Genomic DNA, 24,374 nt, shown 5'->3' with positions numbered 1-24,374 from the left:
CCAACTTTTCCTATTCTATTTTAATGCACTTTTAAAACACAATATACACACATTTTGTTGTGGTACACTTAGAAATTAGTGTTGCCAAATAACCTGAGAATCCTGATTCTGAACACAACCTCCGAGGTGCTGAACCGTGTTCTGATGCCTTTGGACCCACTATCTGGTATTTTGGCAGGTTCTGTTTGCAAGAAGGGCTTTTGCCTTTTAACACTGTAATATTACTTGAATGTGTTCAGCCTACATTCAGAAAGCAGCAGTGAAACGAGATGCACTGTTTTTCGTTTCCATCCTCCTCCGTCGTCCTTCAGGGCTGCTGAGTAAAAGCTGAGCTGAAAACCAGCTGCTCATCCTTATGTTGGCTACCAGCACCTCTTATGCTTGTCTTGTGCTCCTTGCACTTTCATTTCTTGATATGCATCTAGAAACCTTTTTTTAAATTTTATTATTATTATTTTTTTTTTAATGATAATAAGCTTGTAATCTCTGTTTGTTAGATCAAAAATGCAGGAAGTATATTGATTATTATTACAGTTATTTCAAGGAAGTTACAGCATTTTATCATTTAAAGGTTTAACTGTTGCACAGTGTGGTTGAGTTACTGTGAATACTGTGTAAAGGCTCTTTTTACCCAAATAAATGGCAGCATGGTGGTAACCTTGAAGGCGTACTCCATTAGCCTATAGCAGAGGGCCTATCTGCCATCAGTACACTCTCTCATGTGCTGTTTCCTGTATAAAGATTGTGATCATGCTATTGATTTTTGTCCCATTGTAATTCAGAGCGGAACATGCGAATGATCCAGATCCAGGACAACATCTCCGAGCAGAAGAACTTAAAAGACAAGCTGGAGAGCGAGCAAGAAAAACTGCATGTGGAGTATAACAAGGTGAGCAGCACAATCCAAACGCACAGTTAAGTGCTTTATTCCACAACAAATGAGACAAAGTGTTTGAAATTTATTTTATGCTTGTATAGTAATCGGCAGGATTATTAGGCAGTACTTCAAGTACAAATAATTAAGCACTAACTACATGAACAGAAGTTAATCACTTTGTGTGGCTGCGTCATTTATGATCTGTAAATTACAGCCACCGGTGTTTAATAATCAAGCTAAACAAAACTGTATACTTCTGGTTCAGGCTCATTAAATCCAGCTGAAGTGATATTAAATCACATGTATGCAGTCGGTGATACAAAGATCTGGGAGAACATCTAACTACAGTAATGCTTGTGGCTGTGAGGCTGTTCACTGCACTCCTTTCAGGTAAATGCTAATGTCAGCATGCTAACATGCTAATGTAGCGTGATCATCAGATCTCCCCCCAGTTTTGGATAGTGACGTTCTCCCCCTCTTAAAATATGAGTCCCAGTTAGAACCAAGCAGCATCCAACAGTGGCGTCACCCATTGGTTGGTGATCTGACTGATCCGATTGGAAGCCCAACGATACTACGTCCCGCACACCGATAGCTGTAACGTGACTGCGCCACAGCAAGCTTGTATAGCTTGTCAATATAGCTTGTATATGCTTGTCAATCAAACAGACACGCCCCAAAAACAGGTCTTTTTGAAACTTATTCTCCAGTTAATGAGGGACTATTTTCACATGGAAACCTAATAATGAGGAGCAACTTTAGCTAACAACACTGAAATAACTTGTGGAAAAATATTATTGATTTAAATTTGATGAGAGAAGTTGAATGGGAGTCTATTTGCAGCCAACCTCTAGTGGCACTCGGTGGTATTGCCGCTTAAGGCACTTCTTCATCGGCCTCATTTTTTTTAGAGCTGGAGGCCACGAACACTTTTATATCCAGTCTGAGGTCAGAACACCTCGCCCTGCTCACTGCAACATTACCATATTTCAAGTGTTCTGTTGCCATTTTCATGACGGTTTTCACATCCATGCTGAAATCACAGATGGGCACAGGCCACAAACAGGTGTAACACAGGTGCTGATGTTGATCAGGTGACATGATACTTTCTCAGTAATGTAATTTAGTGTGCTTCCTCCTATTCCGTGCACATCATTCTGCTGCGCTCCGGCACAGTTTGAACTTTTCAGTCACCCTTCGTTAATATGTTCATTTGAAAGTTCAACATCAAGGCAAAGAATCTCGAGTAAATGTCCAGTTTCAAGTGATATCGGGTGATAGTATACGTGTTTTGTAAGTATGATAAGTGGCCATTCATTTTCATTGGTGTGTTCATTTTCAAAGTGTTTCAGGTTTATGCTTTAATTCCTGATATTCAGCTCAGGTTATACGTGGTATCACCACATTAGACAGTTCAGATGGATCTGCGCTACAAGATGGCTTCAGGAATCCTGTCCTCTTGTCTCGCCTCTCAGACATGTGACCTCTGTGAAGAGGCTGCCGCTCCATCTGTCAACACGAGGAGGGGAACGCAACGGCAGAGGAAAAGTCACCAGAGTTAATGTTGCGTTCAGTCTTCTGCCGTGCGTGTTAAACGTTATTAATGGAGTGTGTGTTGCTAATTGCCTCGCCTGAGTTGCTCTTACACGGCCTTGGAGAAAATGCTGGTGGAGGAATGTCATTACTGATGTATGGTAGTAGAGAGCAGTACAAGGTTTAGTCATGACACGAGGCTCAACTCCTGCAGATCATATACAGCGATGATATCAAACCGTTAACATTGACTCCAAAGCTGACTGAAAGCTTCGTCTGCTCCTTCAGCACTGAAACTCTCAGTCATAAGGCTGAGTTATATTCCTCTACCTGTGACCCTTCCACCACTGTTTAACCCCTCTGACCATGTGCACGTTAAATAAAGTCAGGTAGAAGCTTTTTATCTGTTACACTTCACCATTGACTTGGTGGTGTGATACACTTAAATAAGCTTGAAAGAGCTACAGTTTTTTTTTACTTAGCCTTACTGCACTAGTAAATATTAAACAGTGTAACAGCACAATTTGTGTAATAATTTTGCTTGTAGTTGCAAATGCCATTTCAACACATCCTCCAAACTCAACACAACGGCAGGTTACGCAAATATTTTTGTCCTTTATTTCTTTCCTTCCTTCCAAAAATATAATATGAGGCTGATGTCCGTGTGTTTTGTACACAGTAGGAGTCACAACTGGGTGACTTGGCATAATATAAAGACTGGAAACAATGAGGAGTTCACAAATAAATAGGTCACATGTCTGTTTAATCTGTACACAAACATAATGTTACATTTGCTGGGTGAAACAACAGATTGCACTCGAGCACGGGTAACAAACCTGGCGACCTAAACCAGACTTCTGACAGGCCAAGGTCACTGCATCTGCAGTCGTCTCTGCACTTGGCTGGCAACACATCTACCCTCTAAAACAGCAAATTGTGTTTCCTTGTTGTGTACAGGTTGAGACAAATGAGAGACAACATGTAAATGATTGAGCTTTAGATTTGTTGGGAGGTGTATTTTGAACTTTGAACTGAAGCTGGCTAGGCTAAGCTAGGCTAACCATGTCCTCACTGCAGCTCTGCACTTAACACAGACTGAAACGATATCAATATTCTGTTCACTCTTGTGTTGCCTTTTCTCTCCTGATGCAGCTGTGTGAGTTTCTGGAGGAGCTGCTCAATGTGAACGGAGAGCTGCGCAGTGAAGGCCAGGCCATGTGGACTCTGATGGGGGGCATCCTGGGCCAGGTACCACCACCATCACTGATTCTACCTTATTCTTCCCCCTCCATCCATCCTGCTCTGGCATCAGTTGTTTGCACAACACTCCTGTTTATTGGCTTCACATTTTTAGGGTAGCAATGACTTGTGAGGTTTTATCCATACTGTGAGTAGGAACCCAGGTGACCAACAGTGGGTGATACAGTTAGTAACATCTCAGCTGTTCAGGAAATCGCTTCATGTTACAATCTGATTGGCCCATCATTTACCATGAAGTCACGACTAACTAACTGTGGAGGTAAAAGCCTTCCACTGCTCCTTGTGTGCGCTTGCACAAAAACTAAAGGCAATTTTCTCAGCTGTGTGTAGAAGTTCAAGCATTAGCCAGTCACTTGAAGTCGAATAATACATGTAGAACCAATTTGAAAAGGAAGTGATATATGATGGCAAGTTGCTATTAAGGGCTTTATAAAAAAAAAATATATATATATATATATATATATATATATATATATATATATTATTAATAATAATAATAATAATACAGATGACTTTAATGACTTGCGTTTAGATCAGATTTTGATCTGATTCTGATGCAAAAAACTGGTTTTGGACAGACAGCGTGATGCTAGCCTATGCCTGATGTGGTGTTTTTTGTTTGTCTGAAATTTACACACAAAATCATACAAAATGCCAAACTTATGTATATACGTTGATAAAACTGAAAAGTAAAATATGTTAATGAAATATACATAGTTAAATAATTTAGTTAATTAACAAAACTATTGTTATGAAATCTCTTTTTCATAGTAAAAATTTTACTTCGAACAGAAAAATGTCCAAATTGAATTTCCCCCATAATTTTAAAAGTATTGTTTTTGTTGGATGAGGCCTCGTTGATTATTTTTTGTTCTACCGCTTCACCTCTCAGCCAATCACAATCCTCCAAATTCCCAGGCTCTTCAGGGCATTTCAGTGTCATAAGTCATAAGTCCATAAGGTGTTGAAAAGTTGGGACTTTGACATTTGGACGATCCTGACAATTTTAGGCAACACTCATATTTTCGGTGGAGTGTGCGGGCAGACCGCTAACGGCTAACTGGCTAACGATGTAAGTAAGGGAACAGCAGCGTGGCCATTGGGAGTGTTCAATGCACACATTGTCATAAACTAATTATGCAGACATCACTCTTGTACCTGGGACAGAGTTCTATATAAGTGGTAAAAGTACCAGCTAGATCCATAAAATACTTTATTACAAGTGCGGTCGTTGAGAGTTCGAGTCATGTAGATAAATAGTGAAATGATGTTAATATGGTGCGAGGCAGCAGAATGGACAGGAACTCAGGAGACTGCTGGTGAATCTGCAATGACCACCATAAATCACCTAATTATGAACATGCACGATTTAAGTAGCAACATCAGTCACTGCACCGCATGCTTTTGTGTCATCTATCTGCCACATTTTCATCTCCTATTTGTCATCCTGCCTGTGTATTTGCAGGAATTATTGATGTCCCCAACTGGGACTGTCATCATTCTTCCAGTACACAGTCAGTGCTTTTGTTCCTGGTGCTCCTGAAAGTTTAACACTCCTGGCTACTTCACAACAAAACACTTAGAAGACATTTTCCAGCAGCCTCCAGAGAACACCACGATACTCAGACAGCTACCAGGCTGACGATGTCATAGCACGGATACGTTTTACAGTGCAGTCCAGTTAAAAAAAAAGAAAATTAGACCTGTAAGCATCTCATGCGAGTTAAAGGTGCTTTGAGGGCACTGAGAGCTAAGACTGTTCCTGAATACGGCCTAAACAGGTGATCTGTCTGTAGGCAGGAAAACGCATCCTCTTCCAATTCACTGACTATCTACAAACTACAAATATATAATGTTCCATGCAGAAGGAAATGATACCATACAACAAAAGTCACAAGTATTATTTGTTGTATAAAATATTGAAGATTGGACTGAATATATATGTTTTTGTTTTGTTTTTTTCAAAAGGGGCTTGAGCTGTTTCAATAGATATTTGGAAATCAATCACATTTAGAATATGAATTAATCTGTCAGTTATTTTTTACAATGAACTGGCTAATCACTTAAAAACTAAATCTAAGATGGTGAAACGTGTGCATCATAATGGCCCAGGGCTGAAGGTAACATTTCCATGTCTTGTTTTGTCTGACTAATAATCCAGAACCCAAAGATATTAAATGCTGAAATGCTTCAAATTCATTGTTGATCAAACATAGTTTCAGTAAGTACATGTTCTGTATATTGTTCAGTGGAGAGCTCTGACCCTTTGAGCTGTGAACAGTTGTATCTTCTGAAAAGAAGAGGTTTATGTTTGGTGGTACTGGAAAGGTTCATAACAAATGTAAACACCACCAAAAGACTTCCTTCAGTAGCTGTACAACTTTTGTGAATGTGGCTTTCTAGGTTTGTGTCTAAAGTTTAGAGCTGAACACAACTGACATGTTGAGATAAGGGATGTCACAATAGCAGAACTGTGGCAAGTCATTACCAATATTACTGAATTTCCATGATTCCATGATATAATCTCGTTGCACACAGTTTGCTTACACACAACTGCATGCACAGCATTATGTTATGACAGACTTAACCATAATGATGGTAGCCTGGTAACCAGCAGCACTGAGCTGGCGTTACATACCATTTCAGGATTTAAATGTTGTGAGGACATGTTCATATAAAGTTCAAACAACTGACCTTCAATTCTGTGTACAGATGAAGGTGTCTGCCGTTGAGTTGCTTTGATAAGTTTGAGTTTTTTTCTTTCCAAATGTTCTGTTTGCATTCTGGCTATTGGTCTGTAACTTTCCCTGATAATCTGACTCCAACACAAAAAGTCTCCGTACACCTACAGACACCTACAGGATCTATTCTACCTGATAGAAAAGTACCATCACGTTTTCCGACTTTTGGCTTCAGCTTATGGTTGAAGGATCGGGTTCTCATGTTACCTGTCGGTAAAATGGAATTGAGCTGTACAGCCGATTTAGTTGCATACAGAGTTTGTGGAGTAGCTGTCATTATTATTGGATTCTGACATGTATCCTGTGAAAGCCATGGAAGCGGTTGTATCCCAGAGTCTATTATTAGATCAAAGCCTCAGATATCAGAGGCTTTAAAGCCCAAAGATGACAACATCTATGAATTCATGTTACAGCTGAAGCACACAACCTTTACTCGCCAATAATGTCATGAAGGAGCTGTTTTCAAGTTATATATTGTTCCTCTGCTTGATATTTATTATTTTACTGTATTTAATAGGATGTAAATGTTGTCTGCCACAGAAAGTGCCCTGTTGGCTCCAACATTGTAATCTTTCGATGAGTTTTCCCTCTCGATGCAGCAGTCGTGCAGAAAGCCAGACAGCTTAAATCCCGTCTGTTTACCTTACGGCTCCTACTCACCATTTATAATCTGCACCTTTAAACTTCTTCATCTGTCTGATAAAGCATGTTAACAATGTTGAAACTGCTCCATATCAGCAGTGGAGACGTTTTGTGGTGGTGGGACACTGGCAGACTGGTCCAGGTTGAGGAGATAGCCTCAGCAGGCCCTTGTGCGTTGGTCACCTGTCTCCCCATCTATCAGGTCTCCCTGTGGGGACGCTCCCTCGGCGCTGCAGGCAGAGCGAGTGTGCTCAGATTAGAGCTTCCTCAGGGAGAACCTTGTCTGTTTAGTGACAGACTCGGTCCCTACAAGATAAGTTTTCTAATTAACCTGCATGGCAGTGCTGCACCTGAGATGCAGGAGTGAATAAACCGGCTCTCTGCTGTTGCGTTCCTCCTGCCACATACAACAAGTTCTCGTCTTAACTTTACTAACAGCTCGCTGTTAGAGATCGTTTACAGCAGCACTTTGACGAACATTATTTAGACAGTCCAAACTGTCAGGCAACACAGAGCACATGTCAGTAAACTGTCACTTCACTCTTTGTTGCTTTATATCAACTGATGTCAGCTACAGCAGTCTACAAGTTCGCTTTGAGACAGACTGTTCAACTAGTTTAATCCTTCAACAACTAAACCTGTTTTGAACAAACAAAACACTTGAAAAACTGTCATAGACTCTTTTTATTTCTAAAATGAAAAAAAAAGGCAGCCAATACAGAATTATTATTCTATTATTATTATTATTACATAAAATTTTCTCTCAAACTGTCCAATAATATCACCTACTGCAAATCAAATGTCACAGTTTGATGAATACATCACATTCTGTGAACACACCACCGTCCCATCCCGGACTGTACACTGCTTCCCCAACAACAAGCCGTGGATCACCAGGGACCTGAAGGTGCTTCTTAATCAGAAGAAATCAGCTTTCAGGTCTGGGGACAGGGAGGAGCTCAGGAGAGTTCAGCACAACCTGAAGGAGAAGATGAGAGAGTGCAAGGACTCCTACAGGAGGAAGCTGGAGGCCAAACTCCAGCAGAACAACGTGAGGGAGGTGTGGACCAGTATGAAGGAGATTACTGGGTTCAAGGGGAGAGAGAGACAACCAGGGGGAACCTGGAGAGGAACAACCAGGGGGAACCTGGAGAAGAACAACCAGGGGGAATCTGGAGAAGAACAACCAGGGGGAACCTGGAGAGGAACAACCAGGGGGAATCTGGAGAAGAACAACCAGGGGGAACCTGGAGAGGAACAACCAGGGGGAACCTGGAGAGGTCCAATGAGCTAAACTGTTTCTTCAACAGGTTTAGTTCACCACCCTCATCTGTCTCCTCCACACCTTACACCTCCCAAACACCTCTGCTGCCTCTCCCCCTCCCCCCTCTGCCCCCCTGGTGAGCTGCATAGAGCCCTCAATCTCAAAGGGTTCTTCCTCCATCGACACCATGACCCCCCCCCCCACCTCCTCCCTCTCTGTGACGACTGGCCAGGTTAGGAGACAGCTGGAGAGACTCCACCAGCGCAAGGCTGCAGGACCTGACAGCATCAGCCCCGGGGTCCTGAAGACCTGCACCGTCCAGCTGGCTGAGGTCCTACAACACCTCTTCAACCTGAGCCTGAAGCAGGAGGAGGTCCCGGTGCTGTGGAAGACGTCCTGCCTGGTTCCAGTCCCTAAGAAGACGACTCCATCCGGCCTCAACGACTACCGTCCGGTTGCCCTCACATCTCATGTGATGAAGGTGCTGGAGAGGCTGGTCTTGGCCCACCTCAGACCGCTGGTGAAATCTTCACTGGACCCTCTGCAATTTGCGTACCAGCCTCATGTGGGAGTGGACGATGACATCATCTACCTGCTGCAACGAGCTCAGTCTCACCTGGATGGAACCGGTGACTCTGTGAGAATCACTTTCTTTGATTTCTCCAGTACATTTAACACCATCCAACCACTGCTGCTGAGTGAGAAGCTGCAGGTGGAGGGGAGGTGGAGGGGGTGGACACGTCCACCGTCTCCTGGATCACTGACTACCTGACAGGCAGACCACAGCTTGTCCGTCTGGGCAGTGTGCTGTCTGATACGGTGGTCAGTGGTACTGGAGCTCCTCAGGGAACTGTTCTGTCTCCCTTCCTGTTCACCTTCTACACCACTGACTCCCAGTACAACTCAGAGTCCTGCCATCTGCAGAAGTTCTCTGATGACTCTGCAGTGGTCGGGTGTATAAGGGATGGACGGGAGGACGAGTACAGAGCAGTAGTGGAGGACTTTGTGGAGTGGGCGGGAAGAAATCACCTGCTCCTGAACGTGGCCAAGACCACAGAGATGGTGGTCGACTTCAGGAGGAAGACGACGGCTCCACAACCGCTGAGAGTTCTGGGAGAGGAGGTGGACATGGTGGAGGAGTACAAGTACCTGGTGTCTCCATGACAACAGACTGAACTGGAAGACCAACATCAACGCTGTCTACAAGAAGGGGATGAGTCGACTCTTTTTCTTGAGGAAACTTCAATCCTTCAATGTGTGCAGCGAGATGTTGGAGATGTTCTACCATCTGTTGTGGCCAGTGAATTGTACTTCTAGTAGTCTGCTGGGGGAGCAGCATTGGAGCTGGAGACACCAACAGACTTAACAAACTGGTTAAGAAGGCCGGCTCCATCATCGGCTGCAAACTGGACAGCCTGGAAAAGGTGGTGGAGAGGAGGACGCTGAACAAACTATTATCCATATTGGGTAATCCTGACCACCATCTCTACCACCTGCTGCAGGGACAGAGGAGGACGTTCTCCAAAAGACTCCTCCAGCTGCTGTCACAAGGACAGATACAGGAGATCATTCCAGATACAGGAGATCATTCCTGCCGACCGCAATAAGATTGTACAATAACTCACCTCTGGCAAAATCCATCACACAACAATAACACTGTTGTCTGTGTTTCTTGGTTGTTTGTATATAATATATATATAGATATATACTGTGCATTTTATATTTAATATTTTTCACTGCTATTTTATTGCTTTTCTATTATTCTATTATTATCTTATTACTTCCTGTATGCTGCTGTAGCGAAAAAAAAATTCCCCTTGTGCATTAATAAAGTAACTACCTAACCTAACCTAAATACTTTGACTGCTACAATATAGCAACAATGACAACTTTACTGTAATTCATCCTTTAAAACTATCAAAAAGACCACACTTATACCTTATCACAACATAATGATATTCAAAACCTAAAAGGATTTCTAGTTCTGTTTCATGATATTGATATGATATCAATATATTGCCGAGCTCTTACTTTGGCTCCGGTCATAGGCAGTTATTTTAGCCAGTTTGAGAAATATTCAATGATCATAACCCAAGTTAAGTATTAGTAGCAGAGTGTGAGTAGTGGAGAACAGATTGTGAATGGCATCTTTGTGTCCCTGTGTGTTTTTTATATGTGCCAATCAACAGTTAGTAAAATGTAATGACTTGTATTAAAAACAAACGATACAGCTACATCTCTGAACCAATGGCAACAGAAAAATGTTGAGCAGCGTGGAGGATGTTGGTGCAGCTCTACAGTTGGAGTGAAGTTGAGTTAACAAATAATTTGACCTCTGAATAAACCAATTTATAAATTTGTCCTGAAAAACATTACGGTAACGGCTCCTAGTAACCACTACCACAGCTTTCATGTGCAATGAAAATGGCATTGGTGAAGCCTGCATAACTCATTAATGACTGGCTACCCATGTACCAACAAAAATAGGCCTCCATGAACAAAGGGAAGGCTAAAGGACCTGAAATGGCATGTTCTCAGAGTTGTTTACTGGTTTGCTGTGCTCGCTATGTTGTGAAAGGACATTTAAAGTTCAACAGCAACCTGTCTGCAGAAACAGTGTCTTCATTATTCCATAAACCCAACCATGGACCGCTCCAGTTAGAAGCACTTTTTTTTATCAAAGGAAACGTTCTTGCAATTAGACGTAGACCATGCTGTTACACAGCAACAGTACCTCTGTTTTTGGAAGGAAAATGTGATGTTCATGACTGTTAAAGCTGTTCTTGTTTTGTTTTGGTAGAAACTTAACACTCCAGCTGTTCTGAAAGCCCCGAAAGAGAGGAAGCCTAGCAAGAAGGAAGGAGGAACCCAAGGGAAGTCATCCAGCCTGCCAGCAATCCTCTACAGGTGAACACACGGTGTCTTGAGAGATGCCAGGGCAAGAAAAGATAGGATTCAAATATAAGGTTAAATGACAAAAGAGCTTTTAAAAAAAAAAAAAAAAAATACTACCAAATGCCAGAGGCAGAAACAATGTGCTTCACTGCATATGTCCATCATTGTTTTTAAACCATTTGGGGATGAGTTTGGAACAGGGCGTTGGATTTTGTTTTTGTAGTGGTTCATCATAATACTTTGTCTTCTGCTGTGGCTCAAATTGCTGTGAGATACAATGACTGAGAAACATGAAACTTACCACAGTAACAGGAAATGTTGCGCATGTGTCTCTGAAGAAAGATGACCCCAACCAGCCAGATGGTGACGCTATAATTAAGGGTCAGAATTTCCATTTTTGAATGGTGATGCCCCTCACATCTTAAGTCTGATTGACTTGAAATTTGACACACAGGTCCAGCTCAGTTTGTCTGCCAAAAACCCTCCTAGACCATTGTGGTCTGCAATGGTGGATTTTCTGCCAATTTGAGTTTTTTGGAAAACACACTTTTCCTACATCACCACCAAATTATCTGTAGATCATCATTGGACCAAGCTTAATAAAAGTTGTATAAAGCTTGTTGATTTCTTATGTAGTTTTCAAGATATTGACCAATAATTGTCTATAACTGGAGCGATTTGTCCAATCAATTTCATTCAACAACTAGAGAGCACTACGAATGCAAACAAATGAATGTGGCTTAATACAAATCAGACTATGAAGCTAAAATAGTTTGTCCAATCATTAAAAACCTGTGCTATGTTTCATAACAAAGTAAACCATGTGTGTAAAACTATTTTGAAATTTCTTTCGCCAATGACAATGGTGCAATTTGTGCCGTGAATTAAAACCTTAGTCCAGTCATTAAGATTTTTTTTTTTTTTTTTTATGTTGAACCAAGTTTGTAAAAGGTGCTCGCTGCTCCTTCTGTAGGGTGAAAAGGGCTTGAACCCCCAAGTTGCCGCTCGCTGTTATAATTGTCTTTAATTCTGTAGTTCCTGCTAGAGTTTCAAAGTCATGACTAGAAGTCCTCACATGTGGCCTTTTCCACCCATTTTTACATGATGTATTTCTGTAGTTGTGGCATCTGTAAGAAAAACCAGGACCAACATCTGCTGGTGCTTTGTGACACCTGCAAGCTCTACTACCACCTGGGATGCCTGGAGCCACCTCTGACACGAATGCCCAAGAAGACCAAGAACAGCTATTGGTAAGGCACATGGAGATACAGGGGTGGGAAGTAAGGGGTCAAGTGTGTACATGGGCACACATTTCCTTGCTTTTAGTGGCGCCTAAGGGTAATGTGTTAATACGCCAGAGGGTGGAGGAAATGCACCTAAAAGTGATTTGCCAAATGCCATTAAGCAACAAAAGAAGAAAAAAAAGAAGACGTTCCTGCCAGGTTTTAGTAAAACGTGTGTGACACTGTGAGATTAGATGCTACAGTACGAAAAGGAGAACGTGCAGAGACGACGACAACTCAAAAGTTCTGTGTGGAACTCCCTCAAAAAAATACATAAAACTGAGGTGCAGATCATCTGTCTACCACAGCTACGCGCAGTCATGTGAAAGTGAAGCAGATCAGAGCCTAGCTTTGTTCTCAGACTATTCGAATGGTATTTTTGCTTAAAATGCCATTCGCCATTCGTAGGCAGAAAACTGGCGTAAGCTGGAGGTAACAGAAGCATAAGCAGGCTGTGATGGGGAGCCGTTAGTGAGGGGTTGAAGAGAACAAGCTTCCTCAGAAGGAACACGAGCGTATCAATATGGTGCTCTGTCAGGCCTGACTGTCTGCTAGCTCCCACCATGCTGCACAACAGGAGGACAGCAATGACGGTAAAGACAATGTGCAGCCTGTTTCTAAATGAAAAAGCCTGCTACATAAATTCATGTTTCCTGCTTTCTACGTACACCAGTGGTCTCCAACCTTGTTCCTCCGAGAGCTCCTTCATCTTCTGTCGGAGACCCCTGACATACTCATACCAATCATCTTTCTGTAGTAATTTGGACCAAACATGATTTATCACAATACACTCTTAATTTTTGTGTTACTAATGGAGTGACCAACTTTATTAAGTTTGTTGAAACAATCTGCTTTGACAATAAACAAGTAACGCTTCAATGAATGTAGCTAGTTATCCGCTGAACATCAGTGTGTGCAGCCAACATGAAGCTCAGTAGAAGGTACATTTTCTTAAATAAGTCCTGAGAAAAATAGTTCCTATTTGTACAGAAGTCAGTAATCAAACTATCCATTCATGTATCAAAAACACTTAATGCTTTTCAATAATTCATTGTGGTGCACCTTTAACTGAACAAACAACTGTTGCCCTGGGTTTTTTCTTTTTTTTTTTTGTCTTTGTTGCTTTTGTTCGTTCTCTACCTGCGTTACAGAAGCTGCTCTCACTTGTGATTTGTCAGACTCGTGTCGTCACATCTCAACCACAATAAACAGAACAGCATCCTTGTGCATTTTGGACGCGTGTCTAGTGTTGCCTTTTAGTGACGCAGGTCAGATCTTTTCAGTTTTGAATAACAGAATCAACAACCTTTGTCTTCCGAGTTCTCCTCTCCTCTCCTCCTCTCCTTCTCCTTTCATATTTGACTTTTCTTTTAATAGTGTCCTCTGTGTTAATCAGCATCAACATGAATGAACAATAAGCTCCACCAATTGGATGGTTTTGTCAAGGTTTCAGTACTGTATGGTCAAATCTGTGACATAATGGTTGTCCATTGTTCCACGGATACAGAGTTGATGCTTTAAGAAAAGATACTTTTGACAAGCCTAGTCTATAGTACATCATGAGACATTTTCATCATGGGAATGTGGACACTTTTTATATTCACTCTGTGTTTTGTAGGAGCAGAAAGACATTCGGATCCAGAGTTAGTTTCTTCATATTAGTCCTGACATTTGTGGACAGTCAGAGGCATGAGGATTACTACATGACAGATGCAGAGCTGGTGGAAATGTTACAGTCTCTTTTCTCAACCACTGCAGTTCCTTATCTGGAGAGGAGATTTAATGCATCTGTCTCTCCACATGTGATCGTTCCAAGATATTCTTTTCCTCCACTGTTTGAAGAAAGAGGAGGAATCTTTGCTCTTACTCTTCTGAATGAAAGAAATGAAGAGATGCAGCTGGTGTTCCCATACAGGACATGCTTGTATGTGTGTAACACAAGCAGTCTGACTGGAGTAATTCATTTAGATTCTGAATTAAATGAGCATGAAGCTCTTTTGGTTTATTGGCTGAAAATTAGGAACCATTTAAATGATAAAAGTGAGCGCATGCAAAGTCTGAGTTAATTACAGAGTTGTGGCGGTACAAAAGACCGCTGGGAAAACAGACTACTGAGCTGTTTGTCACAACAAACAGAGAAGCTGATTGGAAGGCTCTATCCATTCCCTGTTTTGATTGGTCCACCATCAGTACCAGTATACTGCTGCTAACTGAAAGGTTGAACGTTGAATGTTATACACTCGGTGTCCATTTTATTAGGTACCACTGGGATGCCGGCTCATTCAACGGGGCATGTGATACATTTTCTGCTAATAAAGGTTAGAGTGCTCCTTTTTCATTGAAACTCTCACACAGGTGTCACAACTTTTCTCTTGCTGCATTTCTTAAGATTGCGATTGATTGTTGCTGCATGACGTGCACCAGCCTGTGAGTAAATATTCCAAGTTTCTTTGCTTGATCAACAACAGCCCCTGAGTTGAACATGTTCTTGTGACCTCTGGTTCAGGTGCATCGGTGACATCAGAGGGCAGAAATACATATCAAATGTAATGTCTAACTCTGCAACAGAGTGTGACAGAGAAGTGCTTCAGAAATGCTTTGACATTCATGGAGTTGTGCACCGTGAATTTGTCCCCCCAGGATCGGACCCTCAACACCTTTGTTATCCACCCTCGTCAATCTATTTATCATAAATAATCATTGTTTGATGGACTGAGTCCAATTTTTGAAACCAGATGAGAAGATTTCTACCATCTTTATGCCCGTGTCTAGAGTACTGAACTTGAATCGGAAAGTAATTAGCGGAACATGTGTATGTATTTTTAAGGACAGTCCAAAGCGGGGGTCTCCAACCTTTTTCCTTTGAGAGCTCCTTTGATCACCAGGTAGGTCGCAGTCTACTGGTTGGAGACCGCTGGTCTGAAAAGTTCAAAAACCCCTCAGTAACAGAAAGGCATATTGGCATATGAAATTTCTGTTTTTTAGCTTTTGATCAGAATGAGCCGTGAAAGCCCGTTTATTACAGGAAAGACTTGCGTGGTAAAATCATTACAACTCAGTGAGACAAGTTCTCGTTCTTCTCCTCAGGCAATGCTCCGAGTGTGACCAGGCCAGCAGCGATGAAGCCGATATCGCCATGGAGACGTTACCTGATGGCACTAAGAGGTCCAGGAGGCAGATCAAAGGACCAATCAAATTCATCCCACAGGAGATGTCGCCAGAGCCCAAGAAACATCAAGTGAGAGGCACGGTGTGTAGTGACACACTGGAAATGTAAAATGTGATCAGTAGAAAGGAATGAAAAACAGCTCCCGTTACAGCCAAGATTAATGAAATGTTTGTACGCCCTCCTCCTTCTCCATCCTAATAAGAGTGCAATTGATGTCACCATTGGCTAATTGATAGATCTGTATTGATTCCAAATAATTAACTTGACTTCTCATTAGTCTCACGCTCTTCTTAAGGTTATCACAAAGTTACACAAGGTGATAGCTCATTCCCCTGAGTACAAAATCAACATTCGTTACGCAAGGCAGTGTGACTGCATACAAAAGTCTGTGAAAGAACACAAACAGATGGAGCTCTGCTCTGGGTGGAACTGAGGCGGGATGTAACTAACCCTTTAAACTGAAGAAAAAAAAAAAAAAAAAAAAAAAAGATTTAACTTGACCCAAAAAGTAGTTGTTATCCTTTTGTTGTATCGCTTCATTTGAACAAAGGAAAGCGAGGAGAACTGGAGGGAAAGAGCCTGGTGGCAAGGAAGTGAAACAAATAGGAAGTTTTAAAATCATTGTCAAGTATTTAACTTTACATTGTCTTTACCTTAAGGTTTAAATTATCTCGACAGGAACTCTAGTTGTTCTATAATTATTTGAAAAAATAGCCCCATAGAAATATATAGGAACCTAATAAAACTCAAAAAGCCAGACTACTAAACCTCAGCCTGCATCTCAGTCTCTCAGATAAATCCACAGTGCTTTGTCTGTGTAAATATATCCAGTTGTTTAGCTGAAGCTAATTTAAGACTTGTTTAATCAAAACAAGTCAATATTTTCCCAGTTTACAAGAAGAGGCGAGAAGTGAGAAAATGCAAAGTAACAGAAGTGGTTGAAAACATCAAGCTGTCCATCAGCAGAGACATCAGACAGCATTTCTGATGGAGCCCACTGACATCACTTTCTTCACCTTTTCATCACCAACAAATATACAAAACTAAATCAAGTTACAACATCATTATGTCACACTAACCAAACAGCTTTTGGAAATAGAGAAACTTTATTTCAGCTCTTAAGCATCAAACATGAATATTTAAAGAGGCCAATGAGCCCTAATGTTAGTTGGATGGAGAGGCGATTTTATCGTCTCCACATTTCGTTCATTCCGTTTCTGGTTCCGTCTCTCAACCCTCAGTTGTCCTTGCTATATTTAAAAAGTTATGGTGCTGATCATAGACAACATTGAATACAAACATCAGATTAGACAGGACAAATTTAGCTCAACTATCTCAATAGACTTACTGTGTGTAGCAGTTGTAGTTTCATGTTTTTGTTGTCAATTGTATCCAGAGATCAAATGCCAATTTATCAGTACCAGTTTCTTTTCACCCAACTAGTGTCATGTCTATTTTTGATTTTTATCATAAAATTTGAAATAATTCATGGGTTAATTCGTTGGTACCCATTTATGAAAAAAGAAGACACCTAAAATTGTCTTTGATGTAACTTGAGACTGGCAAAAGTGATGAGCATCTTTTATTGTTTATTCCATGTTTAATTCAAATCCAACTGCTTTTTGATTGATGACAAAATTGATGGGACTCCTAATCTAATATTGTTAGAGGCTGCAAACAGATGACTTGTGTGTCTCTCTGTGAGACCTGTGTGTCTCTCTGTGAGACCTGTATCTCACCTGTGTTTCTCTGTGAGACCTGCGTGTCCCTCTGTGAGACCTGCGTGTCTCTCTGTGAGACCTGTGTCTCTCTCTGTGAGACCTGCGTGTCTCTCTGTGAGACCTGCGTGTCTCTCTGTGAGACCTGTGTCTCTCTCTGTGAGACCTGTGTGTCTCACCTGTGTTTCTCTGTGAGACCTGCGTGTCCCTCTGTGAGACCTGCGTGTCTCTCTGTGACACCTACGTGTCTCTCTCTGTGACACCTGTGTCTCTCTCTGTGACACCTGTGTGTCTCTCTGTGAGACCTGTGTCTCTCTTTGTGAGACCTGTGTGTCTCACCTGTGTTTCTCTGAGACCTGCGTGTCCTTCTGTGAGACCTGCGTGTCCCTCTGTGAGACCTGCGTGTCTCCTGTCAGCAGTTCTTCGGTCCACTCTTCCAGAACAAACTGCTCCAGCTGTCTCAGGTTTGAAGGCGTCTTTCTCCAGACTGCATGTTTCATCTCTTTAGATGTTTGATAGGATTCAGATCAGGACTCATAGAAGGCCACATCAGAACAGTCCAATGTTTGGTTCTGATCTGCTCTGGCTGCTTTCAGCTGTGTGTTTTGGCTCCAGATCCTGTTGGAGGACCAATGAACTGTGACTGAGACAGAACTTTGTGACACTGGGCAGCACGTTTGGCTGCAGAGTTCCTTGATAGTCTTCAGATTTCATCGATCTGCACAGATTCAAGACTCCCTGTGTCAGATGCAGCAAAGCAGCCTGAAACAGAAGCTAGCCTCCTCCATGTTCCACAGCAGGTATGCTGTTCTTTCCTTTGATATCTTCATCCTTTTGTACGTGAACACAGAACTCATGTGCGTTGCTAAAAATCTCCCGTTTTGTCTGATCTGTCTGAAGGACATTCTACCAGAAGCATCGGGGCTTTTCAATATGCATTTCAGCAAATTCCAGTCCGCTTTTCATTTAACGGTGTAGTTCTCCTGGGTCTTCTTCCATAGAGCTCACAGATAGACCTTGACCTCGGAGTCCAGCTTCCACCTCTTCGGAGGTTTTTATTTTACTCTGTCTACCATTCACACCATCCTACAGTGTCCGTGTTGTAACTCTTGTGGCTTTTTCCGTACGACTTTTTGTCTTTAGCCATAAAAAGTGCCAGTACAGTACGTGGAGCTGTGAGAGGAGAAAACCATCTCTCCACCCCTCACTGGATCCAACTTATCTGAGCCGGCCATGCTCTGATCTTGCGATACAGAGCTGCTTGTCTGCTCCCTCAGGAAACACTCCAGATTGATATCTGACAGCTTGCTGGTGGAGGGAGTGCCGAGGTGTCTTGCACTTCCCTTTTGTTTTTCCTCTGTCAATATGTGACCCGGTGCCTCTCACCTGGGACTTCTGGGAGTTTTGCTCCTGTGCCGGTGGGATGGATACTCACAGCAGAGCCAATAGGACTGACTGCAGGGTCTGTTACAAATAAAGAAATGAACAAAGGAAAGGATGAGGGTCTCTCCGCATTCTGCACTCTATCTGTCTTGGAAATAATGGAGTGTTGGAGCACAGTGGCAGTCTGGGTTAATGTGCTTTCTGTTCAGGCTTGGAAACCCTGGGCCCAGACATGTGCCGAGAACCCTGCTGGAGCTCTCAGGGATTAAGCAGCCTTCTGATTTTACTCGCAGCCACAGCCACTCGGGCGAGGCACTTCAGTGCAGCATTTATCTTCAAATGCAAGGCATGCAATGGCAGCCGCTAAAAGGACCCTGCTTTGCATTTTTAATGCTTTTACCAGGGCACCCAGGAGCTGGCACTTCTCTAAAGCCATGTTTCAATTTATCAGGACTGGCTAATCGACCTCCTGCTGGCCTCCAAGGCTACTGTGTGTGTGTGTGTGTGTGTGTGTGTGTGTGTGTGTGTGTGTGTGTGTGTGTGTGTGTGTGTGTGTGTGTGTGTGTGTGTGTGTGTGTGTGTGTGTGTGTGTGTGTGTGTGTGTGTGTGTGTGAGAACACACATTTACCTTTGGACAAAAGGCCCACCTCAGCTCCCCGCCACCTTGATGAAGCTCCTGTCGCTGTTATTCATGGGTGCAGTGGCTTGTGTCTGCTGGAGAAAAACCTTTTAAAGTCAACCTGTGAGCCCAACTCTTTATTTAGCATGTACATAATGTCACGGCTGTAAAATTAATGCTCCATAACACAGCTGGTCTGATTTAACACAGCTCAACTGAAGGTAGAGACCATGTTAAATACCCCTTTTCAGACAGGACAGTGAACACACAGACACTCCAGTGTGGTTCACTTAAAGGCCGACTAGTTCTCACTATTTAGCAGGTTTTATTTATCCCTCCATGATGAATTAATCAATGCACAAATTAACTGAATGTGTTTATTTGCAATAGCGTAGGTAATCCTGACAAAGCATTTCTTATTAATGATATCAGGGTATCAGAATAACAAACAGCATGTCACATTTGAACAATGCAATAAACATGTAAACAAACCCCTGGTTATGCAGAAGGAGGCTTAGTTACCACTGAGGACACATGTAGTGTCGCTGAATCCTCCGAGACTATAAAATGTTTATTTGATAAATCACATAAAGCTGAAACTATTATTTAGTTTTATACTTTTCCTATTAGTAGATGTGTTTTTCCTGTTTGAGATCTCTGTGCTTTAAAATAATTAATAATGAACAAATTGATTTAATTAGATGAGTGAGATTCACTGAGACTTTGTCACAATTCATTTATTTGTTTTAGATACAGTGTATCATCTTCTTACCACATTGATTGTGTGGAACACTGCAGACAGTTGTATTGTTTTTTTTTGCGTGAAAACTTGGTTCCCACAGAACCTTAAAAAGTCTAGTATTAAATTTGATCAAATAGGTATTACTTTTTATTTAAAAAATGTACAATCACAAAATGTCTTAAAAGGCTTCCTTTGTAATCGTTAGGGGTCTTTTATCGCAAGCTGCTGAGTTCGAGACGTGTCTATACTTCATTCGATCTACCTCTATTACTCTGTGTATTTATAATTAGTTTTCAGAACGTTACTGATTTTTGTGGATTCACATGTTACTTCTTGCACTGACGTCACCGTATTACGTGCGCTGGGTCGCGCATACACACCACTAACAGAAAAGAGAAGAAGGTAGCAAATGGAGAAATGCAAGTTGAAGGAAAATGAGCTTGAAGATGATAAGTACTGGGTATGGTTAGCTGTTGCGGAATTATTACTTTTAGGTAACTTGCAAGATGAGCCAACAACTTTGTAAATGTGGGTCAATGGGAGTCAAAGCAGTTGAGTCCCGAAATCAGAAATGCACAGATGCTGAGCTGGTATTTCAAAACATGCACTACCAGTGGAGTCTTCCCTGCATCTTCCCCTGGGACAGGATCGTCACTTTCTTTTTTATCCATATTGTGTTTATTGGTGTTATTGTCTTCTTTGTGCTGCAGCCAACAGACAAAGTTAATACAGCTTGCTGTGTTTTATTCATTAAAACCATGAATCCTCCTTCACATAGAGAGCCTGGTGCAGCACCGCATTTCTTCTCCTGGAAGACAGGGGTCGATGGTGATGTAGTGATGTGTTGTGAGTCTGCACATGGGTGTTTTATTTTGAAATAACTGACCAGATTCTCTTCATTCTGACTTTCTGCCCGGCTGATCTGCTCTGTTGAAGTTGTCGCGATCCCTGTGTGGCTTCCCTCAAAAATAGATTCAGAAAAATAACACATTTTCTTAAAATGTTGCTCTCAAGGAAAAAGTTGAAAATAAAGTTGAAATGTTAAGAATACAGTCACATTTCAAGAGTAATGTCAAACTTCTGAGAATAAATCTAAATCCTTGCTTTGCACATTATTCGACAAGATGCTTTGTGTAGATGCACTGCAAATGTACTTAAGAATTGGTTTTAATGGCCAGATTCAAAGGTATTAATAGTTTTACCTGTGCGCAATACAAGTAGATATGTGGTAGCATATCACAAGACTCAATAGGACAATTGATCCAGTTGTTTGGTCTGGATGGTGTGGAGCCAGGACCACGCTTCCTTTGTTTCTCAACATTTTGACTTTATACTCAAATTACATTTTCAGTGTTAATTCTCAACATTTCCACTTTTTCACCACATTTCCATTTATTGTCGAAATACAAACTCTTCCTCCTCTTAATTTTCTTTTTTCCAATGTGCCTCTAAAACTCCGTCATAGCTATAAACCTTTAAATAAACTGGGAGAGTGGAAAAGATCAAAGGTTTCAGACTTCCTGACATCAAACATGCTGGAAATCATTTACAGCAGCTGTCTGCTATAAAGACAAAATCATGTTTTTGAAACTGACAGAACATACCTTCAATATTCTAATAAAGACTTAATAATAAGGATCTGAAACCCAGAACCCTGCTGTTATAGAAGATAACAATATTAATGTTAGTGACCGTTCAAGTCCAGGCCTTAATCCAGTCCAGACTTTGGGGTGACATTTTACAATTGTTTGTCCCAACAAGAACAGAAAAATTACCAATTCTTCCAGACAATGTAAATGCAGTCGATATACTGTCTTTATCTAAACCAGTGTCGGCTCGTTTTCTCCTTCCTATGTAGGGTTATTTAATCCTGTGGAAAAGTCCTAATGTCTTCCAGAGTAGTTGAATTGGTGAAGAAAAATATGCAGAATAGTAAAAGGGAGTGAATAGTTTTACTGGCCTGATGTATTAATTTGATGCATGTTACAGCCATGTTCTACTCTTAAGGCAAATTAGGGAGAAATGTCAAGGGCCTGGAGAGGCTAAGTTAAGGTGGTGATAAAGGGGACATGGACAACTCACCACAGTGCTAACATTAAAATACCCCTATATGAACATATGTCATTAATCAGCTAAAAAATTATGATAATTAAGTTAATATATCTAGTTACTATCAGTTGCTATGCTCTGTTAATTTCTCTAATCCAGTGTGAAATGGTTCATGCTTGTTAAAGATGCACTGATGTACTTAATTAAAAGATTGATTTTGCCTGGGATTTATAAACTGCCCGCAGTTTTAATTTCCTCACCTGAGCAGAGCCTGAGATTAGCTGTGCTGTGTGGCTGAGCATTTTTCAGCTGATCCAGCGACTTCACTGCACTCTGTTCTCGCTGGCCCAATACAATACTTTAACAGACACTACTTTAATGCAGAAATTTTTAAATAATGTCAGGCCTTTTGTTTGGTGCTGCAGTCGCAGGAGAAACGGAGGTCTGAGGGAGCCAATTGGCAGCTTACTAGCAGTTAGCATTCTTAATGATAAGTGCTCCATCTGCTGAGTAGCGATGAGCCAAAAGCGACAGATGGAATTGTTTTCACAATCTGTTTAAATATGTTGTCGATTTTTCTTCCCCTTTTAAACTCTCCCCAGTAGCTCAGACACTCGCTCGCTCGCACCAAGACGATGTTTGATTAGAAGTTTCTTTCATACTGTACTTTGTGCCTTTTACAAGCCTCCTATAAAGAGAAAGCCTTCAGAAGACCTGTCTAGTGGAGGTAAATCTTGCCCTCTGCCCATCAAGTGCTGTTAAGTCCTGCATAGAAAGAACGTCATTGGTGTCCTCCCATATTCAGCACTCATATTTAGTGCCACAGCATGATGAGCAGTAAGTGGTTAGCAGTGGAGCTGTGGCTCAGGTTGTAATGAAGAGATAAGTGGTGAGGAAACATAGACGCACTGAATCGATGCACTCAGCTGCCTCACAATCAGTTGTTCAATCACATTTCTTACGAACAACATTTTACTCAGCTTTTTCCTTCTGCTAATTATTATATATTTCAGGATGTAAAGCGATGATGCAGCTATCTATAGTTGGTTCAGTTATGCCACTTTTTTAGCAGAATATTAATACCTGACTTCTAATTTAAACAAAATATCTGACAGTTAAATGTCCATAACTTAACATGTTGTTAAACTGTCGTCGGTGCAGGGGGGAAAAAAAAGTGACATCTTTCCCTGAGAGAACCCTGCTCTTCTGTCAACCAGTAAGGAGAGCAGGAACAGCATATGACAAAACCAAAACTGTGCTCTAACGTGGGATCTCATGGATTATACACAAGAGGCTGATTGTGATATTTGTTTGTCTGAGAATTCTAGGGTGTCCTCCATGTAAACAACAAAAGCTATGTCTACATTCAGTGTTTCTAACCGAAGCACATATATGTGAATATATGTGTTGAATACGTAGACTCCTCTCTCTGCATCTCTGCTTGGTAGAAGTTGTCTTATTCTCTGCCTTGGCTGACACGTTGACATGATTGTTGGCACATTACTGCCATCATCTGTTGATCAGTGAAATATCATGAAACAAATAGCAGAATCACATCACCCACATGCATGTCAGTGCATAACATTAAAACCACAACAGAGATCCACTTGAAAAACATTGTTCCATAGCTCCATTGCAGTAAAAAAAAAAAAAAAAAAAAAAAATCCAACCTGTACCATGAATACGGTTTTTAGTTTAAAACATTTAAAAATTAACAAAAATTGTGAAGAAATACTGAGGTGCTTAAATGTCTTCCCTTTAGAACTTTATATTTCTGCATAAATATGACCTTTTGTCATTATGAAAGTTTCACACATCCTAAAACAAGATAAACAAATAAGAAACAGTGACAGTGGCAAAAGTATTTGAACCTCAAGGATTAGTATGAATTCATTTAAAGGTAAAATTACAGTGTGGTGTTTTCAGTCAGTGGAATGACAATCAGGTGTGAGTGGACACCTTGAAGAACAGCGATCCATCTAAGTCTCTGCTTCACAACACAGATTTGTAGAATGTATAATGAAATGCCGTGAACAATAGTTTGCACGGCAGGGTTGCAAGGAGAAAGCCACTGCTCTACAAAAGAACATTGCTGCCCTTCTAAAGGGAAATATCGAGACATCTGTCGGTGAACTGAATCTCAAGAGAGAGTGGGTCAGGCAGCAAGTCAAAGACGCTAAGCACACAAGTTATTTTAGC

At 41.4% G+C, this 24,374-nt stretch overlaps 1 protein-coding gene across 4 annotated transcripts in view; it reads left to right on the top strand.

Annotated features, from left to right (window-relative positions):
• The window catches only part of phf14 (PHD finger protein 14), a 105,966-nt gene that overhangs the window by 26,522 nt on the left and 55,070 nt on the right, over positions 1–24,374 (top strand). For 3 of the 4 annotated variants that reach the window (XM_069715104.1, XM_069715102.1, XM_069715105.1), the window contains exons 10-14: positions 783–889; positions 3,563–3,658; positions 11,118–11,224; positions 12,331–12,462; positions 15,583–15,745. In XM_069715104.1, the coding sequence (XP_069571205.1) occupies positions 783–889; positions 3,563–3,658; positions 11,118–11,224; positions 12,331–12,462; positions 15,583–15,745 (605 nt within the window). The remainder of the gene's footprint in view (positions 1–782; positions 890–3,562; positions 3,659–11,117; positions 11,225–12,330; positions 12,463–15,582; positions 15,746–24,374) is intronic. The other variant, XM_069715103.1, reaches the window with a different exon arrangement.

This window comes from Brachyistius frenatus, unplaced genomic scaffold, assembly GCF_029030835.1.
Source record: "Brachyistius frenatus isolate BFR_SWC_R1_liver_20210118 unplaced genomic scaffold, ASM2903083v1 Contig_138, whole genome shotgun sequence".
In the NCBI taxonomy this organism is placed as follows: Eukaryota; Metazoa; Chordata; class Actinopteri; family Embiotocidae; genus Brachyistius; species Brachyistius frenatus.
The sequence above is the reverse complement of the archived record's forward strand: the minus strand, read 5'-3'. Positions and strand labels throughout refer to the sequence as shown.